This window comes from Elephas maximus, chromosome 1 (assembly GCF_024166365.1).
Source record: "Elephas maximus indicus isolate mEleMax1 chromosome 1, mEleMax1 primary haplotype, whole genome shotgun sequence".
NCBI lineage: Eukaryota > Metazoa > Chordata > Mammalia > Proboscidea > Elephantidae > Elephas > Elephas maximus.
Genome location: NC_064819.1, coordinates 9867025 through 9890349, shown reverse-complemented (window position 1 = coordinate 9890349; position 23325 = coordinate 9867025). Strand labels below are relative to the sequence as shown.

Genomic DNA, 23325 nt, shown 5'->3' with positions numbered 1-23325 from the left:
AGTTGGTGGTTCAAACCCACCCAGTGGCACTGAAAAAGAAAGACCTGTAATGATTACAGCCAAGAAAACCCAATGGAGCAGTTCTACTCTGTAACACAGGGGGTCGCCATGAGTTGAAATCGACTCAACAACAATAGGTTTGGTTTGTTTGGTTTAGCATAGTCCATGGATGCTTTGTGAACGAGGTAAATATGCTACAGCTGAGCCCTGATGATTTTTGAGGGGAGTAGAAATAGATTTCACAGAAGAGACATAGTGGTGATCCCAAACATGCCCCATTCTAAAGACATGGAAAGGATCCCAGCCACAGGTACACATTTTAGCATTAGTACTTGCATTGTTATTACTCTGACACAAGCCCTCTCAACCCCATGACCTAACTAAATGCTAAGTGCTAACTAAATTACCGTGTTCCCAAAATACTATTAAACTACCAGTACATACCACAGCATCAAGCTGGTTATGATAAATTTCTGCTTGGCTCTGCTCAACGTAGCGTCGTCTAGCATGAATAAAACCTGGAATTCCCCCATATGCAAAGCCAATGATGCCTGCTGAAATCGCTGCCCTATAAATACTCTGAAGTTCTTCAGCTCTCCGCCATTCACTAAAACACCAAAAAGACAATGTTGTTTGGGGTTAGTTTATGGATATTCCTCTCCAAAACACACAATGATCAGTTGTTATCCCGAATGCTAACACCACCACATAAATATCTTTTTTATCACGGGTTGAATTTATTAAACCCTCTGATGAATTCAATAGTGCAGTTATATTAAAGGTAGCTCAAATTTAAGGCAAAACTAGTCTATGCTGTTAGAAACTAGGAGAGTGGTTAGTCTTGGGTAGGTAGTGACTGGGAGGGTGAAAAGGGGAGCTTCTGGTAGGCCAGTAATAGTCTTATTTGTTTCTGGGTATTGGCTATACACGATTTTCAGTCTGTGAAAATTCATTGATTAGTACTGGTATGTACATTTTTCTAAATGCATACTACATTCCAACAAAAACATTTTTGAAAAGTTGCTCTTCTTTGTTGACTATTACCCCTAGACCACACCCCTAGAAACAGGAAGAATTTGTGAGTTGGATGTAGAGACCAATATTTTCCTTCTTGAATGTCAAACTAACTTTTAGAAATTCCACAGATTCATGGGATTTTAGGACAATGTCTGCAAGAATAAAAACCTGGTATTTAAAAAAAAGCGTTTGCAGTAAAAAAGCATTAAGAAATCTCACTACGCAGTGGGCAACACAGAGCAATTTAAAACAAGGAAACGCTGCTGTTTAAAAATCTGAATTCAATTTATTGCTCCCAAAAGCATAAGAAAATAGAACCGAAGATATCCTTAGAATTGCTCTAAAAAAAAAAAATCACTACATTTTAAGTGTTAAGTTACTATAAATCATGGCTTTCCTAGGTAAGTAAAGTACTAAATGTTACTTGTAATTACTAATTTGCTTTCTTCAGAGAACTGTACAAGTGCTTATTTATGTCTCATTGTCAATAACCACAAAACCTCTGAAACAAGAATCAGTCTGTACAGTTTCTGCAACAAGAGAAATTTAAATAAAATCTCTTAGAAAACTAATTTTTATAGTTACATCAATAGGAAAAACAGCTATAATTTGAACTATTTTATATAATGAATAAGACAGTATATTTACATTAAAACTGTTACCGATGGTAGGGCTCACAAATGTAAAGTTTAAGATTTAATAGACCAGAAGATGTATGTACTTTGCCTCTTTTTCACCCTCTGAACAATTATTTACCTCCACTTTACAGATGAAGAAAGAGGCTTTAAGAAGTTACATGGTTGGTCCAAACAACTAGTGAATGGTGGAGAAAAAAAAAGGCAGCATAGCAATGGAGTCTAGGCTACAATCTAGACTATAAAATAAGGTGGTAGCCCTGGTTCTGTCACTCCACTGCTAAGTGACATGCAGCCAGGATCAGAATCTCTCTGGACCCTGGTTTCCTAATCTACGATATAGAGGAAAGCATGAAGGTACACTAGATTATCTTTTGTTTCTTTAAGCTCCAACTTCCGTGGTTTATACATATGATCAAAATAACTGTCATTGGTTACATACTACACAAGGTCTTTCGCAAGCATCGCAGATATTGGAAAGACCAGAGAAATGCTGCCTCGTTATGTTTAAAATAAAGATGAAACTTAAATACCTAAAGTAATTGAACGAAACACCACCAGCTTCCCTGTCCTCAACTATCTCAGCAACGTTAATAAAGCTTCAGTTTTAATCTAGTCAATTGAGAAAACTGAGTAGTACGGTAAAGTACTTTATGAACGCTGGTCCAGAGCACAGTTCTCACCAGTAAGTAATGAATGAATACATGAATGAATGAATGAATGAACTATTCTGAGTTTTTTATTAGATAAAATGAATTAATTCAATTTATTGGGTTATCTTTTATTTTTAAATCATATCCTTATTTTTTAATTCAGTTAATTTTTTTTTAATAAAATGACGAGAATAGTTGCCACTATTTTTTATTCCTTATTTGCAAAATAAAAATTTGACACCCTCTCTGTTCCCTTCCCAACATTCATTTTGGGGGGGGGGAGCGGTTACAGGTCAATAAATAACCTCAGTTTGCGATCAACTGAAATGCAAGAAATAATACTGGAAGGGGCGGGTTCCAGGGTCAACTCTGCCACTAACTAGCTTGGCACAACTTTTCCAGTCTGTAAAAGGAGGAGACTACACCAAAAGGTCTTACTTTTAACGCGTCTGACCCTTACTATTTGAAAATCGGTCTGTTTGTCCACCTCCGAATGGCAATGTCAGAACACACGCTCAGGGTTCAAATATCAGAACCTCAAACCCATTCAATAATACAAACCACACCACCCGGGGGTCCCTGTCCCAGGGTTACCCGGGGGTCCCTGTCCCGGGGTTACCCAGGCTAAAACACGCCTCCTTCGCGTCCCCTCCCCACAGACCCTAGGCACTTTTACTCTTTAACAAACAGCTTCCGGAGGCGGTCCCATCCAGATTCCGGGCCATGGGGTTCTGGGAAGTAAGGAGACAGCTGTCCCTCTGCGGGAGCCTCGGAGTCGGGGACCCCAGCTCCGGCAGCAAAGACCCGGGGGAAAAGACCGAACGCCCTGCAGAGACAGCTCTGTGGCGCCATCGGAGGCTCCTCCATAGCCCTCTCCGGACCGGCGGACAGACACACCGGGGTTTCAGGACCCCAAGGTCGCCCGCAGGCGCCTCGGGAGGAGGGCGAACCGCCACAGAGCTCCACGGCTCGGTGCTCAAAAGCCCGACCTGACTTCGGAAGTCCTTGGAACACGAGACAGGAAGTCCTGCCCCCACCATGGCAAAGGTCAAGGGGCGGGGCAAAGGCGGAGCCCGAATTGAAAGCACCTCCTGGTGGAGGCGGGCGGGGCTCGTAGCCTTCCCAGGCTCTCCCCCGGAAGTGAATGGGCGGTGCCAGCTGGAGCGCCCACGCCGTCAGGCCCCGCCTGGGCCTGCGGAAACCGGGTCTAGGGCGGGTTCTAGTCGGCGAGGCGTGACCATAGGCTGAAGTAGTTCAGCGTACTTAAAACGCCAGAAATCTCAGGAAGGTTAAGAAGTGCAATAGGCAATGCAAGTGCAGTACGGGGAGAGAAGGACGCTGGTACAACGCGGGAATCCTTCCGGGAGGCGGGCCCGTCCGTCTGTGTTCTGTCAGTTCCGGTTTCCGGAAACGGGGGCGGCATCGAAGGCGGCTCACGGTGGCCGTTACACCGGCATTTCCAAAACACGTTTTTCTTTTGAAGAATCAGTTTTTGGCAATTCTTCACAGGGTGGATTTCACTTCCCTTAGTTTATCTGCTTGCCGCTTTTCCAAAGGCAGCATGTTCTCTGGAGTTCCTATCAGGCGTTTCATAGCCCAGCAGTAACTGCCTGTCACTACAGTCTCTGCTAACTTAGGTTTCAAAGTATCGTTTTTATCCATATGCATGCATTTAAAATAATCTCAAACTGGTTTGTGTAATTTCATTGAATCCTTGCTTGGCATCAAACATACTCTTTTTTAGATAGGATGCAAACACGTGCCACCAGAGTGGATAAATTGCCCCGTTCCTTAGTAAAACAAACAAAAAAAAAACCAAACCCACTGCCGTCGAGTCGATTCCGACTCATAGCGACCGTATAGGACAGAGTAGAACTGCAGTAAATCAAATTCTGGAACTTGATAACCGGAAATTCTATAGATGAGGCCCAGAGACGTGATGATTCAGGATTATGGGGCTAAATGAGTGCCAGAGCCACCAAGATTTCTCTGGTGTCAGGGAGACAGGATTAGACTCAGTACCCATCATAGCGCTTACTACACTGCATCACGTTTATTTCCTGATCTTAGTAGACTTATTTTTAGGTCAGAGACACGTTTATTCATCTCGGTCTCTCCAGGACCTACCTAGCACGGTGTCTGGCACGTGGAGGTTCAGTGAAGAATTCAGATCCCCTACTCGTGGCCCTGGCTCCAGGATGCTGCAGGGGTAGGCACAAGGATAAATCCCAAGGCCTGAAAGCCCCCCAAAATGGCTGTGCAATCTTTCTAGCCTACATGCAGAAAAACGTATGCTTAAGATGACCTCAGAATCACTCGGGGGTGAGGGAGGACCTGAATTGGGGAAGGGGGAAGAGCAGAGCAGACACTAATGAAATAAGTTATAAAATTCCCCGGTATTCACTAGCCTGTAGGTGAGGCCGTGGTAACAGGCAAATTTCACTAACGCCATCGCTGCCTTCTGGAGTTAGTGACTGGAGACTTACTTCAAAGGTTCTCTTTGCCATTTTGTACCTCAAGAAAGTCCCCGGGCTCTTGGCTACTGCTCACACTGTTGCTGTTCCACCTCAGCACTTTGACTGTCACTTCCTCGTCACCGTTACAGGACCTCCAGGTCTCCTCGTCACAACACTGAGGCATGAGTAAGACAATAGCGAAGGAAAAAGAACCTCATTTGGTTGGCCAAGCAAAGGAGCTCACCAGGACCTGTGTTGCCAAGATGACTCCCTGATGAGCATGCACGGGGAGGGGGGGGGGGTTGTATATATGGGGAGGAAACACATCAGGGGTAGGCTTTTCTTCAGGGTGTGTTCAGGGGCGTGGTCCATCAAGATTGGTGGACAGCTCCTGTAATGATGCCTAGTCATCAAGTCGGAGACGCTGCCCTGGGGCCCTGATGGACGGGGAAATGGCAGCTTAGCTCTGCCGGGTGGCCATGCAAAGGCTTATCACTTTATCACTTTCCAACTCTCCAGCTTCTCTAAGCCTCTAGGGAAGCGGCTTCTACCACTAGGGAAATACTACCTTTCCTCCGTGGTCTGCTCTTTCTGAAGGGTACCCATTGCTGTTAAGCCAATTGCAACTCATAGTGACTCAATAGGCCAGAGTACAACTGCCCCGTAGAGTTTCCAAGGAGCGACTGGTGGATTTGAACTGCCAACATTTGGTTTGCAGCCCAGTTCTGAACCACTGCACTACCAGGACTCCTTTGAAGGGTATCACGGCAAAACTATTTAAGCCAAAAGGTACTATGGGGTTTAGCCGGGCCATTCTGTGTTTCACATACAGCTCTCTCTTTCGCAGGGTGTGCATTTACCAGCAGAGAAACTGCGACAGGGAAGAATTTCAGTACAGTCACCCGTGAAAGAGGACTCTAAAACGGAGGCACTTGACGTCACTAAAATGGCTGACACAGGTCTGAATCAGACTCCATTTTGCCCTAGCCCGTGCATCTGCTTTTTAGAGTGCCCTGACGCATGACCACACTCTTGACCAAGATAATTTGCTCTGCAACGTTCTGAGGTCCCTCCCCCCACCCCCCCAGATTGTTGCAGGAACCAGCTCTGGAGTGCAGGAAACAGAGGCTGAGTACCCCAGCCAATAGGAACTCTTGGTAAATTAGTCTCATGGAGTATGTTTAATGTCAACCAGTCTAATGTACACCGTACCCTTTCCCAACTCTGTACAGAGTTCTGCAAAATTGAGTATGAAGAACCTGTACTTGTGCTCACTTTTCGGAAACGCCGTTTTGAAATTTCATTTTGGCCCTTCTCTATTTGCAAATCTTTGAGTCTGAGTAACTCTTATTTTACAGAAACTTTTTGTTTTTAATACACCACACTGTACCTGGAACCACTGCTGTTTTTTTTATCCTCAGCACCTGTTGCTCAGTCCTACTCAGAGAACTGTCAACGGCTTCTCCATAGTAAATTTTCTCCCAGGGGCTAGCATTTCCCCTTTCTCTGCCAGGTTCTCCAGGTACAGGCCTTGCTGTACATATTTTCTTGTATTGTATGTGATATAAATTATATCCACAGGTAGAGAGAATGAACTTTGAGGGTTCCACGGACACTTCATTTACCCATCCTTCAAAGTGTAACTCAATTTTTACCTCCATGAAGTTTCCCATCTGCCCCAGTTGGAAATTTCCTCTAAACTTCAAATCCGTATTGTATTTATAAATCATTGGTCCTCATGTCCCCTTAATCACATTCAGCTTATGATACTCTCACATTGTTATTTACTCTACCTCAACTACAGAGTCCCTTGAGGTTAGAGAGCTTGTTATAAACTTCTTATATCCCACTGTTGGTGCACAGTAGAAGTTCATGAATTCTCTGACAACTATTGAATGAGTGATTTGTAATTGTACCCCTCTGCCCCACCCCGATCACCTTACCTCTCAATGTAGTAGGATTATTTTAGGTGAAGGCATCTTCAGATGCATAGGAAGATAGATTTTATGTATTTGTGTGTGCTCTTGTTTATAATCAGCCTGGGGCAGAGTAAGTTAGTCTGTTAGCTTTTTTTTGTCTTGGGAATTTTGGGCTGAGTGACAGAGCCCGGCGCTCTATGAAACTTCAGTAGAACAGCCCTCGAGAGACTGTCCAAGACTCTTGTTGCGATTCCTGGATTGCCCTCATCTACCCTTTCGATGGCATGAAATGTATTTAGAGTCTCCAAGATGCCTTCATATCCTTCTAGTAAGTTCTTTGCTTAAACTAGCTGGAGGCAGCTTCTGTTCTTGGCAACTAGGAGGACCTGACCTAACACAGTAGACAACATCACAGAAACGATGCCCCCAAAATAAAGGAAAAGCATTAACTGTGTTACCCAAGCATCCCACTTCATTCAAATACACCAAATTATTCTTTCTTCAAAGAAAAATGTGGCCTTCAGCTCTTTGGGGAAGAAAGGGTATGTCTGGGACACAGCTAGTATTAACGACAACAACAAAAAAGCTCTCAAGAGTTATGGGGATACAAATTATTTCCAAAAACATGTATTTTACGTATTTTACACACCATCCTTATACCATCTACACTGAGGTAAACAGATAAACAAGTAAAAAATATGAATAATATTTTCTGCATTTAAATACAAAGACACCCTTACTGACTCGTCATAGGGAAGGTCAGGATTTGCATTGATCCAATTCTTACAGTGTTGTCCAACCCCCCCTAGAGCCAATGGCCGGGCAATTAGTAAACAGGGATCTAGTTAAGCCAGCCATCTCCATGCATCCATCCATCCCTCTACCCATCCAAAGGTTCTTTAGTATCTACTGTGTGAGGCATTGTGCTGGACAATGGAGACATCAAGATAACTACAACATGATTCCTATGCATCAAGAAGTCAAGTAACTATAGCACAATGTGATATCATATTATATAGGCATGAGCTAAATATTCTGGTAATCCCTAACTGCCTAGAGGAGTAAAAGAAGGGCTTTAGAGAGGAAGTGTTGTTTGGGCTGGAACTTGAAGCAAAATGGGAAATACCTCCAGAGCAATGCTGTTTCACTCCTAATCCAAAGAACGGCAAACTTTGCTACTATTTTAGCGAGAGGAAACTGAAAATACAGAGACAATGAGAACACCTACTAGGGCCTCATAGCGACAAGGCAAAACCACAGTACAGTACAGCTCAGAAATACACAGTGCCTATCCACAGACTTATAGCACCTAAGGACACAATCCCTGTGAATTTTTAATACTGAAAAAAAAAAAATCCAACTTTAAACATCTGCTTTATTCCATACACTGACCTTGCCTAGGACATTCAACCCCTCTAAGAACGTCCTTAAACTTAAGATTTTGTGGAAAGCAGATAAAAAGTCCACATACATTTCTGACAAATGGAATCAAATCCCTGATTTTAGGTGACTGAATCTATTCATTCAATAAATTGCTACTAATTGAGTAAATTTCTACTTAATTTACAAATTTAGAAACCAGTTCGTACCAAATCTTAAGAGGCAAAGGAAACAGTTGATTTCTCTGTGGAAACATTGGGCCTAACAGACAAGGATGGTTCTAAGTCATCAGACCACTACATGGGTTTTAACCTAAACATTTTCCTTCATTTTGACTATGTTAAGGAGAGGCATAGTGAAAGACAGAATTACTACCCAAATGTCTTTCTTTTAAAGGGTAAAAATAGGAGGCGCTCCAACTCGGATTTGCGTGAAAACAAGTATCTCCTCTGCCAGTCAGTGCTGAAGTTGAACACTCTAAGTTCCCAACTTAATGACAAGTTCGCATCTGAGGATTCCTTAAAGTCTCTGCAAGACACTGAGTGTGTGGACAACCTACTGCTGCCAATTTAAGAAGGAAAAGTACTAAGGGCGCACAAAGGATGGGGAAGAACTGTTGTCGTACTCACGGTTCCTTAAAGGGTAAAGACTGCTTCCTGAATTTACAGAGTTTTTTTTTCCTCTTTAGAGAGGCAATAAAAAGAAGGGTATGAAGGCACAAAAAGGAATCTTGAAATCCAACTGCAATAATTACTCATGCAACTGGCCCCTTCCTATGTGGCATTATAGAAACCTCCTGAGACTGAGAGCTCACGCTTTTACAAAAGAGAACTAGATCACTGCGTGGCACTGCCACTGCTTCCTTAGACCTTTCAGGAAACCACCTCCAAGTACTTTTCACAAACCCCATGGGCTTCCTACATTAAAATGTAGCAACGGAGATCAAACCTAGAATAACTGCAGAATTGTGGGAATGAGTTCTGTGAGTCCCAAGTGCTGAATTTTTCTGCTCCGAATCATGGGACAAAGGCCATCATCAGGTGGACAGTCAGTTTCACAGTGATAGACATACACGTGTGGATGATCTGAGGCACAAGCTGTGATTGGTCCTAAGAGAATGAAAAGTAGAACTGGGTTCCAAACCCCCATCTTCTGACTTCTGGTTCTTATTCCCCCTGAGTTGAGCTGCTTCTTATCTGTATTACACATGTTTTGGACCTTTCTGGAGAGTTGCTCTGGGTGCAGCATGGTTTGTTACAAGGTATTCAAGGTACAGGTACCATGTTCGTGGCAAGCTCCCCACCACAGCGTACGTGAGGTCCTGCTGCCGTAGCAAAGACTACAGACCTAAGATGCCGACTAGAGTTCAGTTTTCAAAACTTTGGGGATAATCTGATCATAGCCTTTTCTTCTTGTGACATTGTAAGACAAGAATTTTGAGTATTCAGTCAACAGGTTCTCCCAGTAACAGGTGACATCATCCATCTGCAAGTGGTTGATAATAAACTGGTTTCCCCTAGAAGCAAGGTAAACACAGACATTTTACAACAGCATTTAATATTAACAGCCTATATCTGAGTGCTCACCTTGCATCAAGCACTATCCAGAGTACTTTATATGAATTAATTCATTTGATCCTCACAACTGACCCTACAGCCATCATATTCACACACATGCATTTAGCAACAGAACTTTTTTTTTTTCTTAAAAACAAACAGCCAATGCTCAGAAAAGGTGGTTGTTCAGTTACCTCAAAGATTTCGATGTACTTCTATAAAGGGTGAACATGGGGCATATGCGAATATATGCATACATTTTTCCTCTTCCAGAATGATCTTTGTATAATGAGGGTGAAATCTGGATATCACCATGGTAATAACATTAAGGTAACTTTAGCTGAGGCAAAACAAGGATGAGAAAGCGGAAAAGGAAAAGGGAACAGCACTTACCTCTCGGCAATTTCTTGGGCTACATCATCGTTTGCTTTTACAAACTGCAGCAGCTCCCTAAAATGGAAAGAGCTCTGAGTCTCTGAACTATGGACCAAGCTCGTTAATACTAGAGCAGAAAGACCACAGGTTGAAGTCTACAGTTAATCTCCAGCTGTGCAGATGGTGCACTACCAGGGTCCTCACAGGACCAAGACAACAAGTTCCACGCACAGACTGAAGCAATCTGCTGCAGATTTGCCAGAAATGTTCAAGGACAGGCATCAACAGCGAAGGGGAGGGAAGAAAAAAATGTCCCTCCTCTCCAGATTCCTGCAGTGGCCCACAGAAGAGGAAACCTGGGCCTCTCCCGCACCTCTTCTCTGGATCCCCCACTATGAGAGGAAATGTGCTCTGCCTCACTGTGATGAGTGCTGATGCTAGATCTGAAAGTCTCCTTGACAACGTGACTAGATCAAATACACCTATGTTTACTCTTTGAGGGACGAGAGCTTTCTCAACTCACGCAGTCTGAACATTACGTTTGGTACCAACATTGAGCACTTCTTCAAATTAAATCTCACTTGAGAGTCTACGTGAATAATAACGCAACGCTACATATTTGAAGCAAAAAGACAAGAAAAGCTTTCAATGAAAAAAACTCATCAGGACTAAATGACTTAAACGTCTGGGGATGTAGCAGCACAGGGTAGAGCTGCTTACTGGACGTTGGAGAGGTCCGTTTTGACTGGGATGTAGTGAACCCACGGCTTCAGTTGTGGATAGAAGAATTCTAGCCACTCTTCACCAACATGGAAAACAAGTGAACCACACAGGAAGAGGTGTTTGAACCGGAAACTGGCAGCTACACCCCGAAAATTAAACAGATACCTGGGAATGAAAGAACAAAACGCACTTGAAATACATGCCTGTTGCCACAGGTATGGCCTTTTTATTCCCCCCTCCCTTCTGTTTTATGCCTCCTCTCCCCTCTCTTTCCATTTTCAGCCTTGAAGAACACATCGGTATGCCCCTTTGGGGTTTCCACAAACTCCTTGCTTTCCCAGGCTGGGACTACAGGTTATTCTCAGAAAGGAAAGTCAGGGTGAGAGGGAAAGGGGTACTTTCTTCAGGCAGAACTGACGGGGTCAGGAGCTGGTGCTGGGAGAGAGGATACAAGGCTCAGATGGATCTCGTTTTCTACAAGCTTTTCTATGGCCACCCAAAGCCTTTCTTTTCTAGGGCATCCCATCTGGTCAAATGCATCCCCCTGCTCCCCGCACATCTCCTAAGGTCAGGACAGGACCTGGCACGTCTGAGCAATCTCCAAAGAAATGCCCTGGAAAAGAACAAGATCTTCTTCTCAGCATTTGTGTTAACAGGTATGCACTCTTGCCTCCAGGGTCACTTTTACCCAATGGCCCCTCACACTGTCCAGGGTAATCAGCGTTCACCTCTATGAATTCTCCCACTGCCTACCTCCTGACCTGGTTTTACTTGTTTATCTACTTCTTGGTCCTGCCATTTAATTATAACATTTTAAGCATATACACTTTACTCAACTGCTCCATAGGATTTTCTTGGCTATAGTCTTTACAAAAGCAGCTCACCAGGTCTGTCTTCCATGAATTGGCTGGATGGGTTTGAAATGCCAACCTTTAGGTTAGCAGCCAATCACAAACCACTTGCACCATCACTGTGATTCAGAATTGGCTCAACTGCAACTTTTTTTATAATAATTTATCATTTATTCATGGTGAGCCATGAGCTATTTTATTAACCTGATAAATATGTAATGTAGCTTCAACTGCTGGGTGGAAAGAGTGTGGAGAGAAGCAATGCCATCACTTTGATTATCAACACACAAGCTCTCTGGAAGCAGAGACCAAGTTCATCTATCTCTGCAGCCCCCACAGAGCTCAGGTTCCAGCCTCGTGCACAGTAGGCCCTCAGTAAATTACAGCTAAGTGAATTAAAGTGACTAGCGGTACAGTGGTTAAGAACTCAGCTGCTAACCAAAAGGTCGGCAGTTCAAATCCACCAGTCACTCCTTGGAAACCCTATGGGGCAGTTCTACTCTGTCCTATAGGGTCGCTATGAGTCAGAATCAACTCGACAGCAACAGGTTTGGTTTGGTTTTCATAACTCCAGCTTGGCCCCAGCATTAAAGCTCTCACCCCAAATGAAGCTAACTCAAAAGCGATATGGAAATCAAGGGAGTCAGGAGTCCTAGAACCCTTACTTGTATTTGCAGTGATCCACAAGATGGACATCCTTAGCAGCCGGCTTGCCCAAGGTATCCTTTAAATGAAAAGGATGTTTTTATCAGTAGTATTAGTAATAAAAGCAAACATTGTGTTAAACATTTCACCAGCATTACCACATTTAAGCCTCACAGTAAACATACTCAGAAGGCATTACTATCCCCATTTTACAGACGAGGAAGCCAAAGCTACAAGAAGTTGGGACACTTGCCCAGGGTTATATGGCCCCAAGCAGAAGAAATAGGGTTTTGACCTGGATCTGTCCAACTTTAAAGTTTAAGGTCCCCTAAGGCCATGATCTATAAGGCCATGTGGCCCTCTTTTGAATCCAAAGCTATGGTTTACTGAGCATTCCATTCTACATCAATTATTTACACAGGAGGCTACAAGTGGTGGCTGGCGGGCTTAGAGGAGTAGCCCCTACACAAATTTGGTTGGACATGCAAAGTACTTAAAACGAAATATTCAAACCACTGCCAACATCTTAAGTGGCAGGAGATTTCTTGCAAAAATCCAGATTTCCAACTTTCCTTGAAAAAATGGAAGATCTGCCAAACTGGGCTCCCATTCCCACCTGGCAGCAATCCACTGGAACTCTTAGTGCCCTCGAGAGGGTTCTGCTCACTGCTTTACATCAACTGCTAGTCCCTGGGGCACCTGAGTTTGAGACCCCCATATACATTTCATCCATTCATCCGGTAAACTCCCCAATGAGAGAAACAAGCCCTAAAAAAAAACAGGGCTTTGAACCGATTCGAAGCAGTTAGGTCATGGCCAAGGATGCAAAACTGGAAGAGACCTGGATTTTTAAAATTTGGGTGATCCAGAACCATAACCAGAATGGGAAAAATTATGGCTCGGAGCTGTAGGACAGGAGACTCAGAAGAGGCATAGTGAACCCTTTCAGGAGCCTGATAAGTGAGACTGGGTTTTTGTCAGGACTGAGGAGAGCAACACGCATTCAAAGCGGCATGGTCGGCTACCATCTTTGAGCTGGACACCGCTGTTTCCGACTCTACGCAGAATCCAATGTGCAAGACATTTGGTTGCTATGCAACGCATATACTGCCCTTGTTTTCCAACAGGGAGATTCAGTTTCTACCAGGGCTTTGACCTGTAGTTTTTTCCCATTTCAGTTATGCTTCCAGTTCACCCAAATTTAAAAATTCATGTCTGTTCTTGGGTCGCTTCCTTGGCCATCACTGAACTAGAAGAACTGGTTTGAAGCCCTGAAAAAAAATGAATTTGGTTGCCTTTGTAGCCTCCAGTTGCAAACGTAAACAACTTGTCTGTTGAATATTCTTAATTTTATATTTTAAAATATTTTCATTAAAATATGAAATACAAAAGTATTTTATATTTTTCCGTATTTTCATTAAACTTATGAAGTCTCTTAAACTTCACCTGCGCATGTTTTATTAAAACCGTATCAAATAATTCATGCATCTCAGATATACTTAGGTTTTTCCCCCAAGAATTCAGAGCTTTTTCTCACAGCATTCTTAATATGATATATGGAAATTTCAGATGAGGAAAGTTAGGCCTTAAAGTTCTTTGATTAGGGCAAGAAGTCTTAGAGTTAAGAGGACTGAGATGGAATCTAAACCCAAGGTCCTCGTTTACGCCTCCACTTTAGTCATTTGGGGAGCTTTAAATAAATGAAGATACCTGGGCCCCATTCCCAAAGATTATGATTCATTTAATTCATTTTTTTTTTTAAGCTCTCTGGTTGTATTGTGCAGCCAAGGTTGAGAACCAGGGGTTTAAGCCAGGGGTTGGCGAACTACAGCCTACGGGCCAAATCTGGCCCTCTGCCTGTTTTTGCATAGCCTCTGAACTAAGAATATTTTTACAAGTTTGAAAAAAAAAATCAAAAGAAGAAAATGTCGTGACATGTGAGAATTATATGAAATTAAAATTTCAGTGCCCAGAAATGAAATTTTGTTAGATCACAGCCAGGCCCGTTTGCTGACATGTTGCCTCTGGCTGCTTTCGCACTGTGACGGCAGAGCTGAGGAACTGCAATGAGTTCATATGACCCACAAATCTTAAAATATTTATTCCTTGTAATGGGTTGAATCGTGTCCCCCCAAAATAGGTGTCAACTTGGTTAGGCCACGTGTGGTTGTCCTCCATTTTTTGATTTTCCTATGTGTTATAAATTATAATTTCTGCCTGTGAGTAAAAAGGCTTAGGGTGGGATGTAACACTCTGGCTCAGGTCACATCCCTGATCCAACGTAAAGGCAGTTTCCCTGGGGTATGGCCTGTACCACCTTTTATCTTACAAGAGATAAAAGGAAAGGGAAGCAAGCAGAGATTTGGGGACCTCATACCACCAAGAAAACAGCGCCTGGAGCAGAGCGCATCGTTTGGACCTGAGGTTTCTGTGCTCAGATACTCCCAGACCAAGGGAAGATGGATGACAAGGACTTTTCTCCAGAGCCAACAGAGAGAGAAAGCCTTCCTCTGAAGCTGACACCCTGAATTTGGACTTCTAGCCCACAAGACTGTAAGAAAATCTCTTTGTTAAAGCCACCCACTTGTGGTATTTCTGTTATAGCAGCACTACATGACTAAGACATACCTCTATCTGGCCCTTTCCAGAAAAAGTCTGCTGACCTCTGGTTTAAACCTTCAAAGTAGCATAATACTCTAGTCATGACATGGGCCAGAGAAGCAAGATGAGTTTGAAAAAGAAGAATTTACGTATGTGCTAATACTGATCCACAGAACTTTCTCTAAAATTCATCCCACCACTGAAAGGAAACTTAGTAAGAAATTCTCCCAAGTGGCAGTGTTCTTTGAGTGAGAATGTTCACTGCTGTAGTTCTACTCAGATGACTGGTGATTACTTTCATAGATTTCCAGGCTTGGTTTTTGGTGTATTCTGCATCAACAAGTTTTGGATTTTTCCGAGAGAGAAGAATGAGAGGATCTCGTTCTGGACTTGTCCTATAAAAAAAACACATGACATAAATCTATGTGGTCTACACCACAATACCATTCCCAGTCGCTGAAAGGCAAGCGGTACTAGGACCCACTGCAATGACTGCACACAGAGATGGACCATTCACTGGTTATATTAACAGCAGAGGTGGAGGATACCGGGAACTGTAGCATCTAGATGGTCCTCTGCTGTTCCCCCCTTTACCCATCAGGGATGACAGTGTTTGGTCCTTCTTTGCTTTTGTCTGGTCTTTAAGGGTATGTTGTTCTGGTCACAATAGCCAGGGAATCATTTCCTCTTTAGGAGGGTTCATATGGGGTCTAAAATCACTGGTACTTCCAGCTGTGTGACTAGGTCATCACCGCTCACTGAAATAGCTACAGGACCTCTGTTGTGCACGCCCTGCACACACAGTTTAAAAAACCTACAGGGCTTAGAAACCTGAACACCATATGTGGAAAAAATCCTAGTCTTGACTTTTGCGGGGGTCATGGACCTTCTGTGGATCTGATGAGAACTGTGGACCCTTTCCCTAGAAAAATGTACATACCCCAAAGCATTTCAAGGAAGTTCTAAAACTCAGGGAGCCCAGACATGGACCCCAAGTTAAGAATCTGTGATCTCAAGATTTGAGAATCAGAGAAGTTGATAAGTTGTGGCTGGGCAGCCCATCTGCTTCTTGAAGTCCATCGTCTACGTAAATCAGAGGGCAAATAGAGGGTGTAACCTCAGACGTGGATTTGACGCAAAAACTACAAAACTCTCATACCTTCACAGTCTCTTTTCTATTCATCTGTTCAACAAATACTTATTGTGTATCTACATGCTAGGGGTTGTTCTAGGTGCTGGAGGTATAGAACTCAACAAAACAGACAGGGTCCTTCCCCATCCCTAATCTTTTCCATTTTCCTCTTTCTCTCTGCCCCCTGCCCCCTTCCCTCTCCATTTTCACCAGTCTCACTCTGTGGTAGCCATGATTTGCTTGTCACATGGTCTGATGAAAAAGGCAACGAGGAGATCTAGATGATACCTGCTCTGCTACTAACCGGCAAGATGATAATGAACAACATCGTAAGTTACTCCTAGGCAACCGTCAGCTCTCAGGCAAGCAGACAACCCATCTGTTCCGTTCCATGTTGTACAGTCAACGCTCAACACACTCGTGGCACTCTGTGTTTGCTGAATGACTGAATGGATGGACTTTACTTCTTTGAACTTAAGTTCAAATAGAGTGATACAGGCAAATAATTTGAGTTCTCCTCTAATCGAGAATTCTGTGATTCTATGTCTATTACTTAGCTTCTTTTTGAGCCACACAGTTCTTCACACCCTCACAGTTGCGTATATTTTACACATTAAGTGCAACAATATCTTTGTAAAAATGTCAGAAAATATAATTACCTTGATCCTCGGAAATACGCTGTAGAATTTTTCTTTTTCCATGGCCACTGGGCTGCTGACCTAAAACAATGGATTTTGATTAGTTTCTATGTTTTGTTGTTGCTGTTAACTATATGGGATGTGTTTTAACCATTTCTGAGGCCAGAACTTTACATTTCATAATAAGCTGGTGAAGGCTACTTTTCTACTCAAAAGAAAAAGGTCTGAATGATATTATGGCCCCCCTGCTTTTTAATTCTATTTATTTTGTTGTTGTTGAGAATATACAAAACATACACCAATTTAACAATTTCTACATGTACAATTCAGTGACGTTGATTATTCTTCAAACTGTGCGACCATTCTCACCCTCCTTTTCTGAATTTTTCCTCCTCCACTAACGTAAACTCACTGTCCCCTAAGTGTCCTATCTAATCTTCTGAGTTACTGTTGTCAATTTGATCCCATGTAGATAGTTCGTAAAAGAGCATAATGATCAAGGGAGACTTTTTTTACTAGTTAAGCTAAATTATTATTTAGTTTTATAAGACTTCAGGGGACATTTTGGGTTTAAGGTTTACAGATTATCTCAGGGCAATAGTTTCAGGAGTTCATCCAGTTTCCATGGCTCCAGGAAGTCTGAAGTCTATGAGAATTTGAAATTCTGTTCTGCATTTTCCCCCTTTTGATCAGGATACTTTTATAGACTCATGGATCAAAATAATCAATAATGGTAGCCAGGCATCATCCAGTTTCTCTTGTCTCACGGCAAAGGAGGCAGCTATTCACGGAGGCAATGAGCCACACATCCATCTCCTCCTGTTCCTGACTCTCCTCCTTCCTCTGTTGCTCCAGGTACGTACAGAACAATTGTTGTGCCTTAGATTCTGTTCCCTTTTGTTATCACTTTATCCCGCTAGAGGTGCTAGCCAATAATCTGGATTGCCGGTGATATATATTTGTGGCAATACAAGTGGAATTAAATTACTGCTTTCCTTGTATCTGAGAGAAGACCTATAAAGATTGTGTTTCTAGAAGTTCTCTAAGTAAATGTCAATGTCGTTTGAATCATTAATGTAAAATGTAACTAGGTTAATGTAAAATGTAACTAGGTTAAGAAACACCTACGGCTTGGATGGCCTAAAGAAAAACCCGTTGCCGTCGAGTCAATCCCAGCTCATAGTGACCCTATAGGACAGAACAGAAATGCCCCATGGGGTTTCCAAGGAGCAGCTGGTGGATCTGAACTGCCGACATTTTGGTTAGCAATTGTAGTTAAGAACCACTGCGCCACCAGGGATGACCTAGACAACGTGAAATCTCATATAATGGCAGGATGGAGTCAAGAGGTGAAGGTATATCCAGTCCTGTGAGGATCTGGAAAAAGCTCTGTACTTGAGATAGCTAAGAGGACATTTATGTGCTCCTATCCCCTGTGAATCGACGGCACTGGGTTATCCCTGCCCAAAGGAGCCCTGGTGGTACAGTGGTCAAAGCACTCAGCTGCTAACCAAAAGGTCAGTGGTTTGAACCCCCCAGGGGCTCCACAGGAGAAAGGTGTGACAATCTGCTTCCGTGAAGATTTACAGACTTGGAAACCTCATGGGGCAGGTCTACTCTGACCTATAAGGTTGCTATGAATCGGAATCGACTCAACGGCAGGGGGTTTGGTTTTGGTTTGGTATCCCCACCCAAAGGAGCCCTGGTGTTGCAACAGTCAAGCACTCAGCTGCTAACTGAAAAACTGGTGGTTGGCACCTACCCAGCAGCTCTGTGGGAGAAAGACCTGGCAATCTGCTTCTGTGATGATTACAGCCAAGAAAACCCTATGGGGTACTTCTACTGTCACATGGGGTCGCTATGAGTCGGAATCAACTCAACAGCACGTAACAACAACAACAACATCTCCTCCCAATGAACTCAGCTCTAATTTATCAAGTACATTTATGTTCTTCCAGGTAATTTTCTACCCTCCCACAACATGGTCATTCATGTTTTCTAATTATGAAAGTAATTCATTCTTATTTAGAGAATCATAAAAGCACAGAAAAAGTTAAGGAAGCAAACAAAAGGCTCCAATACTTCTGCCCACAAAGGTACTGCTGATACTCTACGGTAGGTTCTTCTGCTTTTTGTCTATGGATATGTAAATATTTTTACACACATATGAAACTGCTTACACTATAAACAGCCTTTTTTAAATTTGAAAGTTAATCATTTTTAAGTTTTTTTTTTTTATTATTCTACTGCTTATTTCAAGAAAACCTACAAGGAGGGAAAAACAAAATTCTCTAGAGGACTTACCTTGCCAGATCTTCTCTGAAGAGATCCCACCGTCCAAGACCTGTAGGATAAATTGGCCAAACAGCCGGTCCCCCTTCCCAAAATGTCCAAGCAGGATACATGATGTCATGATACTCTGATGTCTTCAACAGAAACAAAAGGTCAACTGAAATCAGTCTTGGAACGGGGCGAGAATAATCAAGTGCATTCATGCCACCAGATCTGGACAAAGGCCTTGTTCTAGTTTCATCTTGCCAAAGATCTATTTTCCCTAGTCTGTAAAGTCTAGACTGAACATTAAAAGGTAAAAGTGACCATGGGTTAGAATGCACGGGCTCACTAAATCCCAAAATAAATCATGGTAAATGTCAACCTTTTCAGTTCTCCGAAGTTCTACTTTTCTAGAGGATACACACACAATTAGGGTTTTTTGTTTAAGGGAATAATATACCCAATTCCAAATGATGAAATAACTCACTCATTTTTTAACTCCTATTACACTTGGAGTTCATACTGCCTTACCCAGTTTCTTAGTTATTTCCTAGATGGTCTCATGAGAGAAAGAACTAGTAGTTAAGAGCACGGGCTCTGGAAACAGATCATATGAATTTGAATGCCGATTCTCTCTTCCCAATCTGGGTAGTTTCTAAAATTTTCTGTACCTCAGTCTCCTTATCTTTGTAATGGTGGAAATAAAAACACCAACAATAATACCTACCTAATGGGTTTGGTTTGACTATTAAATGAGTTAACAGATATAAAACACCAAGTACAGTGCCTGGCAAATAGTAAGTACTCAGTAAGTGTTAGCTCGTATTATCCGCTCTTGGTCACTCTGGCACTGTTATGCTCACATTAGTTGGTTGATAAATTCTTGGTTATTCACTGATCAGGGTCAGAAGGACCCATGGGCAGAATGAGGGGTAGGGGTGTTACCCCACATGTTTTAAAAATGGTTTAAAACCAGTTTATTCTCTTTTTATAGTTACTCCTGTTAAAACTTTGCACACTTACAAACCTCTGCTTCTACTGTTTCTTCCATTGGAATCACACATACAATATGCTGTTTGCCTTCTCTCAAGTCCTTGAAAAACGACAGATTCATCAAGCACCTCGTACATGACAGCTGCACAGTTAACTACAAAGCTGTCAGACTAAAATCCCTCCCTTGGAAACTAGGAGTCACTGATTTTAATACACAATAGGAAGATGAAAAGAAAGTTAGTACACTGATGTTCATACTTGATTATCAACACAAACACGTAACGAACATAAATGCCCTTACTGACTTACATGGGAGCGTTATCTGTTCTTCTGTGAGAGTTTCACTACAAACAACGAGACCAAGCACTTTTGAGAAATGAGGCTAAATCATGGGAAATGCAACACAAATGTGGCCTCAGCCCACTTCCAAATACAGGAAATAAACAAGTCTATAGAGAAAGTAAACTGTGATAAAGGGTAAGTGGGGATAAATGGTCCCTCTGTGTTAGAGAAAGGAGATAAGAGATGGTGTTCTTTTCCCAAAGTCCGTGCGGTTTTCTGGCATAGCCTCTTCTATTCCACTGTCATCTAGCCTCTCTGCCCTTCCGCACCCCTGCACCAAATGTTTCATGCCTAGTCTCTAGGGAACCCAGTCTCACTCCTGTCAGCGCATCATTGACATGAACCTGAGCAGTGAGAAGATACCAACTGCCCCGGGTTCTCCAAGCCCTCACGTCTGTCCCAGCTAGCCCACATCTCGACATCACCCCCTCACATTTCCCTCTTCAATACCCAGGCCTATCGCACTCAGTCTATTGCTTGGACACAAACTGTGTGGAGCTATCTGATATTTTTGGGTTCACTATCAGTCATCTGGGCTTCTGGGGTACAGTGAGAGACAGGACAGATGATACCCAACACTATGGCTGATATACACATACCTTGTAGGAGCTCAACAAATATTTTTTGACAAAGTGTTCTCTAACTCCAAGCCCGTGAACTTTCTTGAGGCCCTCTCTTCAACGCTCTATAGCGTCTCTGAGCCCCACTGCCAATCTCCTCTAAGTTCCTCTGGCTCTTCACTCGCTACCCCGTTCCCAGCCCTACAGACACTCAAGCAATCTTACACTCCTCACAGGTCCTCAGCTCCAACTCCTCAGTCTTAATGCTCCATCACTGTGAGACTAACAGGGACACGGACCCACTCCCGGGCCTCCCCGTTATAGATTAGATTCTGCCACGGGACCTCCTGCTAATACCCTGGAAGACCACCCCCGCCGCCCCACCACCCCTTCATGTAGGCTCTTCCTGTTCTTACCTTACTGAAGGAGAAGACTGGAATGGCAGGCTCCATCCACTTAGGAACCTGAGGGTAATCTCGTACATTGATCACCATCTCCATGTCAGGGAGGCGCCCAATCACCTCCAAAATAAAGTGTTCAACACCACTACACCTGCCAACCAGAAAGGCCGCATAGTCACCACAGCACTGCCTTCTCCATGACAAGACAGGATCCCACCCACTCGTTTAAAGTAAGGCAAGCCAATGTTCAGATCATCAGCAAACTGCAAAGTTTCCCGAAAGCAATGTCTCTAAAGGGGCTGTCCCACTTTTTTATTTTGCGCAAGCTATAAAAAAAAAAAAATTTTTTTTTTTTTATCTTTCCTAGCTAAGATGTTGCAGCTTACAACACTTGGTAAGATTTTCCACATAATTTATCATAGGTTTGAAGGGGGTATCATTGCTACTCCTACCACTCCTTCTCCTCCATTCTGTTTTTATTTCACTTTTACAGAAGGTTTTTTTTAGTAAGCAAAATACAAATTCTGATAGGAACTGGAAAAGATAATTTCGAATTGTGTCCCTTGGGCTTTGTTTCTCACAAAGACAGTTTTTTTTTTTTTTTAAATAATTTTTATTGTGCTTTAAGTGAAAAAAGTTTACAAATCAAGTCAGTCTCCCACACAAAAACTTATATACACCTTGCTACATACTCCCAATTACTCTCCCCCAAATGATACAGCCCGCTCCCTCCCTCCACTCTCTCTTTTCATATCCAATTTGTCAGCTCCTAACCCCCTCTACCCTCTCATCTCCCCTCCAGGCAGGAGATACCAACACAGTCTCAAGTGTCCATCTGATTCAAGAAGCTCACTCCTCACCAGCATCCCTCTCCAACCCATTGTCCAGTCCAATCCATGTCTGAAGAGTTGGCTTCAGAAATGGTTTCTGTCCTGGGCCAACAGAAGGTCTGGGGGCCATGACTACCAGGGTCCTTCTAGTCTCAGTCAGACCATTAAGTCTGGTCTTTTTATGAGAATTTGGGGTCTGCATCCCACTGCTCTCCTGCTCCCTCAGGGGTTCTCTGTCGTGTTCCCTGTCAGGGCAGTCATCAGTTGTAGCCGGGCACCATCTAGTTCTTCTGGTCTCAGGATGATGTAGTCTCTGGTTCATGTGGCCTTTTCTATCTCTTGGGCTCATAATCGTCTTGTGTCCTTGGTGTTCTTCATTCTCCTTTAATCCAGGTGGGTTCAGACTCATTGATGCATCTTAGACGGCTGCTTGCTAGCATTTAAGACCCCAGACACCGCTCTTCAAAGTGGGATGCAGAATGTTTTGTTAACAGATTTTATTATGCCAATTGACTTAGATGTCCCCTGAAACCATGGTCCCCAAACCCCTGCCCCTGCTACGCTGGCCTTCAAAACATTCAGTTTCTTCAGGAAACTTCTTTGCTTTCGGTTTAGTCCCGTTGTGCTGACCTCCTCTGTATTGTGTGTTGTCCTTCCCTTCACCTAAAGTAGTTCTTATCTACTATCTAATTAGCGAATACCCCTTTCCCACCCTCCCTCCCTCCCCCCTCTCCTAACCACAAAGGGTGTTTTCTTCTCAGTTTAAACTATTTCTCAAGTTCTTATAATAGTGGTCTTATACAATATTTGTCCTTTTGCAACTAATTTCACTCAGCTTAATGCTTTCCAGGATCCTCCATGTTATAAAATGTTTCACAGATTCCTCACTGTTCTTTATCGATGCGTAGTATTCCACTGTGTGAATATACCATAATTTATTTATCCATTCATCCACTGATGGGAACCTTGGTTGCTTCCATCTTTTTGCTATTGCAAACAGTGCTGCAATGAACATGGGTGTATATATATCTGTTCGTGTAAAGACTCTTATTTCTCTATGATATATTCTGAGGAGTGGGATTGCTGGGTCGTATGATAGTTCTATTTCTAGCTTTTTAAGGAAGCACCAAATCGATTTCCAAAGTGGTTCTATCATTTGACATTCCCACCAGCAGTGTATAAGTGTTCCAATCTCTCCACAGCCTCTCCAACATTATTTTGTGTTTTTTGGATTAATGCCGGCCTTGTTAGAGTGAGATGAAATCTCAGTGTAGTTTTGATTTGCAGTTCTCTAATGGCTAATGATCGTGAACATTTCCTCATGTATCTGTTAGCTGCCTGAAT

General features: G+C 42.9%; 2 protein-coding genes across 2 annotated transcripts in view; both read right to left on the bottom strand.

Moving 5' to 3' along the window:
* TIMMDC1 (translocase of inner mitochondrial membrane domain containing 1) overlaps nucleotides 1-3328 on the bottom strand; it is a 31082-nt gene extending 27754 nt beyond the window's left edge. The window contains exons 1-2 of the mRNA XM_049877177.1: nucleotides 2982-3328; nucleotides 445-607 (exon numbers count right to left, since the gene is read on the bottom strand). Of these exons, the coding sequence (XP_049733134.1) occupies nucleotides 445-607; nucleotides 2982-3172 (354 nt within the window). The 5' untranslated portion in view covers nucleotides 3173-3328. The remainder of the gene's footprint in view (nucleotides 1-444; nucleotides 608-2981) is intronic.
* Nucleotides 3329-8041: 4713 nt separating this feature from the next.
* Nucleotides 8042-23325, bottom strand: part of POGLUT1 (protein O-glucosyltransferase 1) — a 28524-nt gene continuing 13240 nt past the window's right edge. Inside the window, exons 4-11 of the mRNA XM_049877164.1 lie at nucleotides 21167-21302; nucleotides 18886-19007; nucleotides 16603-16662; nucleotides 15107-15206; nucleotides 12231-12289; nucleotides 10712-10879; nucleotides 10010-10066; nucleotides 8042-9576 (exon numbers count right to left, since the gene is read on the bottom strand). Coding sequence (XP_049733121.1) covers nucleotides 9420-9576; nucleotides 10010-10066; nucleotides 10712-10879; nucleotides 12231-12289; nucleotides 15107-15206; nucleotides 16603-16662; nucleotides 18886-19007; nucleotides 21167-21302 — 859 coding nt within the window. The 3' untranslated portion in view covers nucleotides 8042-9419. The remainder of the gene's footprint in view (nucleotides 9577-10009; nucleotides 10067-10711; nucleotides 10880-12230; nucleotides 12290-15106; nucleotides 15207-16602; nucleotides 16663-18885; nucleotides 19008-21166; nucleotides 21303-23325) is intronic.